The 7,843-nt window shown below is 38.2% G+C and overlaps 1 protein-coding gene across 1 annotated transcript; it reads left to right on the top strand.

Moving 5' to 3' along the window:
• The first annotated feature begins 436 nt into the window (after window positions 1-436).
• Window positions 437-7,843, top strand: LOC129302302 (plasma membrane ATPase 4). The gene is made up of 16 exons (XM_054941078.1): window positions 437-694; window positions 3,163-3,282; window positions 3,383-3,619; window positions 3,722-4,483; window positions 4,618-4,740; window positions 4,818-4,922; window positions 5,019-5,163; window positions 5,269-5,433; window positions 5,679-5,917; window positions 6,015-6,047; window positions 6,144-6,225; window positions 6,309-6,469; window positions 6,571-6,744; window positions 6,976-7,158; window positions 7,247-7,428; window positions 7,527-7,843. Exons 1-16 carry the CDS (start codon window positions 647-649, stop codon window positions 7,621-7,623), a joined length of 2,856 nt encoding a protein of 951 aa, XP_054797053.1. The 5' UTR covers window positions 437-646; the 3' UTR covers window positions 7,624-7,843.

Raw genomic sequence — 7,843 nt, 5'->3', positions numbered from 1 at the left:
AAAAGTTATAGTATACAAATTAAAAAAAAAACAATATGATACTTTTGGTATAAACCTCTGGTCAAATGTTATGACCCATATGGGTCGAACGAAATGGTGTAATTTTATTCTAAAATTAGTGTAGTCATTGAGTAATAAAAAAAAGTATCATATTATTTTTTTATAATAAAACGAAATGATGTAATTTTACTCCAGAATTAGCCTAGTCATTTAGTAATAAAAAAAGTATCATATTATTTTTTTATAATAATAAAAAAATGTGAATATAATGTTAAAAAAAAAAACCGAAGGGAGAAGGCGGCGCGTGGAAGAGAGGGAGGGTAAAAAGTGTTGGTGAGTGGGACCCGTCACCATAAATCCGAAAGGACGGCACGGAAGTTGAGTACTCTCACGAGGCAAGCAGAGATATATAAACACTTCTCCACTCTTCAAAGGGAGGGACACCATCGGCCTCCCATTTCATTTCCCCTCATCTCTTCTATCGTTATCTATCAATCCTCTCCCTCTTCTCCTTCCTCTTCTTCCCTGCATTTACTTCCCTTCTCTCTCTCCCCCAACTTGTGATTGACCATTACACCCTACACTCTAGTCTTCTTTCTTCTCCGCTTTTGATCCATACTTTTTCCTACCACCTCTGCCCACCACCATGGGAGGTATCAGCCTCGAGGAGATCAAAAACGAGAACGTCGATCTGGTATTCTCTTTTTCCATCTCTCTTTGCTTCCTCACAGAATTATCTGCTTCTCTAGCAAATTATTCTCCTGATTTTCATCCTGATGGTTTCGAATTTTCCTTTTCTGGTACTTTCGAAATCATTGAACGTGCTCAGCACTCCTGTGAAATTTCTTCTGCCTTTAGGTCTTGATGCGTGCTTTAAAGTTTAATCTGGTGTGGAACTTTGGAAACGATTTGTTGTTGTTAATTGTTACTATTATATGTACGGCGAATTTTTTGTTGTTTTCTGAGGCGAATGGCATACATAGCCTTTCTTCCCATGTCATCTCGCCGCGTGAGCTGAAATCCCTTTTCTGCAACTGCTGCTTCAGTCCTCTCGTCTCTCAGTGCCAGAGCGAACTGGACCCACTTTCTCTGGGTTTCAGGTTCGCTTCAACCAAAAAATAATAAAAATATAAAAGTAAAAATAAAGAAACTGTTTGCCATTATTTTTTCATACACTTTTTTCCTGTCAATAGTTTTTTTCTTTTTTCCCATGGACCTAACTTTGCTTATCGGCAACTATCGTATTTATATTTTTATAAAATATACTTCTACACTTTTTGATTTTCCAGTTTTCGCAATAAGAAGACGGGGAATTAATGATGAAATGCTCCCGTAAGGTGTTCTTTTTGGGGCGAGTGCGAGATACCTGCGCTCTCCGATCGCATGTGAATATTAAAAAGTTCGGATTTCACCGCTTTCTGCGTGTGCCCCCGCCTTTTTCGGAGTTACTTTTTTCCCACCTTAAAGAATTTAACAAATAAGCCACACTGTTTATTACACTATATGTAAAATTTCTCAATATACTATTTTGGTATTGGTATGTTGATATGTATAGGTGTAATATATTATTATAAAAAAAATAGAGAATCTTGAGTTCCCTACCTTTATGTGTTTTTTAAGTCAAAGACACTTGTCTGACACTGATGATTGAGGGAAAATTTTTAATACGGGAATTGCTCAGATTTGCACTTGTCTAACGAAAAATCTCCAAATTAATAGTACATCGTTTATGTTTTATATGACCAAAAAAATATTTTATTTAGCACATCGTGGCTTGGTTACTTAATTTTTTTAACAAAAGAAATTAGTTTAGCACTTGAAAATATTCCCTCCTAAGGCGTCATCATTATTTAATGTTGATGTCATATTATAAGACACCTTTTTTGTATGTTAAAAATTTTAAAAAATTCTCATATTTTTTAAACATTGCAGACAAAATGAGCCATATTTGTCCCTTAATGTTAATTGTATAGCTTATTATAATTATTATATTATGTTAATATGTTAATAATAATAATAATAATTAATATTAATAGTAATGTGTCGATGATTATTCTTTCGTTTTCCCGTGTTATAATTTGTTTCCTTAATTTCGAACACTTTTCCTTTTATTCTCCCTGATCACGACTATTATGTGCTTGTCCTTTGCTGGTCCGATCCCTTTAATTGAATTCAGTCCCGCTTATGGTAGCCGAACCCTCTTCCCTATGATTAAAGATTGTTTAAATTAAATAATTTGTTATTGGTGAAACGGTTTAGTCTCAGGATCAGAGTTTAAGCTGACGTCAAGTCATCTGGACGGCTTATTATTTAGGGAAATTACATTGTAAGATCATAAAATCGTTTTATTTTTGTAGTTAAAACATCTTATATTTTGAAATTAATGGTACTTTCACGTTATAAACACCAACCAGCTGCAATTTTGGCTGCTAAAAAGTTGTGGAATGTTTTTGTCACGAAAATATTAATTTATCTTAAATTTAAAATAAGTAATGGCTTTATACAAGAAACAGAAAAATCTGAACATATTAATTTCGATCTTTTAATAGCAGTTACACCACAAAGGAAAAGCATGTCCACTTACTTTTGTGGTGGAGGAATGGATGGGGACAATTTCTTCAACTTTTTCTGCAGCAGCAATGATATATAGACTATGAAGGCGAATAAGTTTACGAGCATTCTAGAAAATGTTGCGCGCTGTGTGGACATCTTCTGAAGGAATAACTTCCTAATCCATTCTCGTAATTAGCAAAGGTCATGTAGATAGGGGAAGTTAATAAATTAAATGAGGTTCTTTCACAAAAAAGATAATTGGTTGAGCTTCAAAAACTAATACTCCCTCTATCCGAAGAAGTATTAAGGGTATTTTTTAAAAGCTTTTTTTGGTTTTTTCAATGATATTTTTAATAATTAGACAATTTTACTTTTGTTTTGAAAAATGAAATAGATTGTATGATTTTTCTATCTCGATCATTGATATTAATTGTGATCTTATCAAGGGCAAAATTGAAAAATCATTGTGATTTCATGTAATTTCAACTAAATGACAACTTTATTAATATATGGAATCAGTTAAAAAAACTTTATATGGAGTGAGAAAAACAGAGTTTCTTCCTGTTGATTAGATACGATAATTAACTAAAACAAACATATTTGGAGCAGGAACGGATCCCAATTGAAGAAGTGTTTGAACAACTGAAATGTTCCAGAGAAGGTTTGACATCAGACGAGGGAGCCAACCGGCTTCAAGTTTTTGGGCCGAACAAATTGGAAGAGAAAAAGGCATGTTTCTTGAACACATCATTTGCTCCTCGTGTTTATATTTCCTGGTATCTGGTTCGCTTCATTGGAAGCATGTAATGATTACATCCTACATCAACAGGAAAGCAAAATTTTGAAGTTCTTGGGTTTTATGTGGAACCCCCTATCTTGGGTTATGGAAGCAGCTGCCATAATGGCCATAGCTTTAGCAAATGGTGGAGGAAGGCCTCCGGATTGGCAGGATTTCGTAGGTATCATTTGTCTACTGGTGATTAACTCCACAATCAGTTTTATCGAGGAAAATAATGCAGGCAACGCTGCTGCGGCACTGATGGCTGGTTTAGCCCCCAAGACCAAGGTCAAATACTCTTATCCTCAGACTTATGTATGCATGCATTATTTGAAGATTGTGGCTCCATCTTCTTATCATTCGCTCATTTTCTCTGGCCACAAATTATAGGTTCTTAGAGATGGTCGGTGGAGTGAACAAGATGCTGCAATGTTAGTTCCAGGAGACATAATCAGCATCAAGTTAGGAGATATTATTCCTGCTGATGCCCGTCTTCTTGAGGGTGATGCCTTGAGCGTTGATCAGTCTGCCTTGACTGGAGAGTCTCTTCCTGTGACAAAGCATCCATCCGATGAAGTATTTTCCGGATCAACTGTCAAAAAGGGTGAGATAGAAGCAGTTGTCATTGCTACTGGCGTGCACACCTTTTTTGGTAAAGCAGCTCATCTAGTGGATAGCACCAACCAAGTTGGGCACTTTCAGAAAGTCCTTACAGCAATTGGTAATTTCTGCATTTGCTCAATTGCACTTGGAATCGTTGTCGAGATCGTAGTCATGTACCCAATACAGCATCGGAAGTACAGAGATGGAATTGATAATCTATTAGTTCTATTAATTGGAGGAATTCCCATTGCCATGCCTACCGTGTTGTCTGTCACTATGGCTATTGGTTCTCACAGACTTTCTCAGCAAGGTGCAATTACAAAGCGAATGACAGCTATTGAGGAAATGGCAGGGATGGATGTCCTCTGCAGTGACAAAACTGGAACCCTGACCCTAAATAAGCTTAGTGTCGATAGAAACTTGATTGAGGTGTTTCCCAAGGGTGTAGAGAAGGAATATGTTATCCTTCTAGCAGCAAGGGCTTCTAGGACTGAGAATCAGGACGCCATTGATGCTGCAATCGTAGGAATGCTTGCTGATCCAAAGGAGGTATAACAGGCAACAAATCTCGAAAACAAGAACAAAGTGAAACGATCCCCCCGGGGGGGGGGGGGAACTTATTTTGAATAGAAAGTTTGTAAACACTTTTACTGTCAATTTTCTGATTCATCTAAGTTGAACAGGCACGAGCTGGTATTAGAGAGGTCCATTTCCTCCCATTCAACCCTGTAGACAAGAGAACTGCTCTAACCTACATTGACTCTGATGGAAATTGGCATCGAGCAAGTAAAGGTGCCCCTGAGCAGGTAATTATGGTTTCCCTTTTGCCATGCGAAGATATTTTATGATGGATGAACTAATCAATTTCTTTCTCATGTTTAAGATATTGAACCTGTGCAACTGCAAGGAGGATGTCAGGAAAAGGGTTCATACAGTCATTGATAAGTTTGCTGAGCGTGGACTCAGGTCCCTAGGTGTTGCAAGACAGGTTTATAGAGCTAAATCATTGTTATTTTTTTAATTTATTTTACTTCTCTACTTGAATACTTTTCACTTATTGCTACTCCTTTGTTCTATCATATAGGAAGTACCCGAGAAATCAAAAGACAGTTCTGGTGGACCATGGCAATTTGTTGGTTTGCTACCTCTGTTTGATCCTCCTAGGCACGATAGTGCTGAAACCATCAGAAGAGCTCTTCACCTTGGAGTGAATGTTAAGATGATTACTGGTAAGATTTAAAGTCTGAGTCTTTTGTTCTATTAGCTTCGCATAGCATATACCTTTTCTTAAATTCTATAGCTTAATAATTAGTTGCAACTCTCTTGTTCTCTAGGGGACCAGCTTGCCATTGCCAAAGAAACTGGCCGAAGACTTGGAATGGGAACTAACATGTATCCATCTTCTTCATTACTTGGCCAAGACAAGGATGCTTCTATTTCAGCTCTTCCGGTAGATGAGTTGATTGAGAAGGCAGATGGATTTGCTGGAGTTTTTCCAGGTAGGTTGTTTCTATATGTAAACAATCACCGATTCCCTTAGAAGGCTGAAGAAAAACAATTTATTACTAAAGCCTCCAAATTTGTTTTTCAACTTTGACCATTTCTAACATTTTTTACATGTTCATGGATTCCACTTTATATGACTCAACGGAGACTGCTAATTGAATCAACAAAATTAGTTCATTTCTAATTGCCTTCCAGTTCCCTGCATTTTAACCACAAAAAATTGTTGTTTGACATGCAGAACATAAATACGAAATCGTTAAGAAGCTGCAAGAGAGGAAGCATATCTGTGGAATGACAGGAGATGGTGTCAATGATGCCCCAGCACTAAAGAAGGCAGATATTGGAATTGCTGTTGCAGATGCTACTGATGCTGCTAGAAGTGCTTCTGACATTGTTCTCACTGAACCTGGATTGAGTGTTATTATTAGTGCCGTGCTAACGAGCAGGGCCATTTTCCAAAGGATGAAGAATTATACTGTTAGTTCCCTTGATACATAATTTAACAGTTTTTTATGCTATGTTAACATTTTTTTGAAATCTAAACTCTTCAAATTTTCATTGCTTAATTTGGCAGATTTATGCTGTGTCAATCACCATTCGTATTGTGGTAAGTGCAGAAAATTGGTGGACCCTCTGAAATTTTTTTTGAAGTATTTTATAAAGAAGTCATATAATTAATACAATCTGTTCTTTGTTTTTGCAGTTTGGTTTCATGTTTATCGCATTAATCTGGAAGTTTGATTTTGCACCCTTCATGGTTCTGATTATTGCCATACTAAATGACGGTGAGATAATATATATTTGACCTTCCTCTATCCTCACGCCGCGTCATTAACCCTAACTGATTTTCGCATCACCGTTCTTGTAGGTACAATCATGACAATATCAAAGGATCGAGTGAAGCCATCGCCGCAGCCTGACAGCTGGAAACTCAAGGAGATATTTGCCACTGGTATTGTGCTTGGTAGTTACTTAGCACTAATGACAGTAGTATTTTTCTGGGCCATGCAGGATACCGACTTTTTCCCGGTAATATTGATATCACAAGTTTCTCTAACTCACACTTGTTAGCCCAATAAAAGAATGTTATTACAAAGTTCTAAGAGCTGCACCCAAAACTTGTGCTGCAGAACAAGTTCGGAGTGAGGTCTATACGAGGCAGCAAAGAAGAAATGATGGCAGCCTTGTACCTTCAAGTCAGTATTATAAGCCAGGCCCTAATTTTTGTCACCAGGTCCCGCAGCTGGTCTTATGTTGAAAGACCCGGCCTTCTTCTACTGAGTGCTTTTATGATTGCTCAGTTGGTAAGTATGAGCTCGTTATAAAGCCGATCGTGTTGGGTTCCTTTCATTTTTTTGAAGCAAACGCACTTAAACCCAAACTATATTAAGGCAGGGAAGCTGCAATATTCTTAACTCTAGTCTCTAGCGATCAGTATGGGATTGGGAGAAGTCATTATTAGCTAGCACAATGCAAACGAACTGGTTATCAAATGCTGTTGTTAACAAAGTCATGGCTTATTCGGTAATTGACAGGTGGCGACTCTCATAGCAGTTTATGCTAACTGGGGCTTTGCACGGATAAAGGGAATGGGATGGGGTTGGGCAGGTGTAATCTGGCTCTACAGTGTGGTGACTTATGTCCCTCTTGATCTCCTCAAATTCTCCATCCGCTACGTTCAGAGTGGGAAGGCTTGGGATAATCTCTTGGAGAACAAGGTAAGTTGGCTATCACTCCCATCACTGTAATTGCACACGCTGACTCAGTCCAGAGAAATGAACACTACTCTGGTTTTACCATCAACAGACTGCCTTCACTACGAAGAAGGACTATGGGAAAGAAGAGAGGGAAGCCCAGTGGGCTGCAGCACAGAGAACCCTGCATGGTCTTCAGCCTCCGGAAACAAGCAACCTTTTCAATGACAAGAGCAGCTATAGGGAGCTTTCAGAGATTGCCGAGCAAGCCAAGCGTCGTGCCGAGGTTGCAAGGTAAGTCCGCTGTATTAACAAGACATGCAAAACAACTTCAATCTTCTCCATAAACAAGTCCAGTCACGTGATGGAGTTTAATTGGATGGATTATACAGGCTTAGGGAGCTACACACTCTGAAGGGTCATGTGGAGTCAGTGGTGAAGCTCAAGGGGCTTGACATTGATACCATTCAGCAGCATTATACAGTGTGAGGAGCTCTGGACAACCTCTTCTGCCCTTGCCACACAACAGGCTTCTAAACATACAATGGCCACGAAATAGTCTCGGTTGGTCAATCTGTGTTTTAGATTAGTAACTTCTCTTTTTGTTCAAATTATAAAATGCATGCTTGCTTTGACGTCCATGCCAGTGGAAGGCGGAGGTACTCTTCTATTTTGCCTCCCAATAACGTCATTAATATAGTTTCACTCA

This window comes from Prosopis cineraria, unplaced genomic scaffold (genome assembly GCF_029017545.1).
Source record: "Prosopis cineraria cultivar Desert tree isolate PC_DT_omini unplaced genomic scaffold, ASM2901754v1 PC2, whole genome shotgun sequence".
Taxonomy (NCBI): domain Eukaryota; kingdom Viridiplantae; phylum Streptophyta; class Magnoliopsida; order Fabales; family Fabaceae; genus Prosopis; species Prosopis cineraria.
This window is presented reverse-complemented; position numbering and strand designations above follow the sequence as displayed.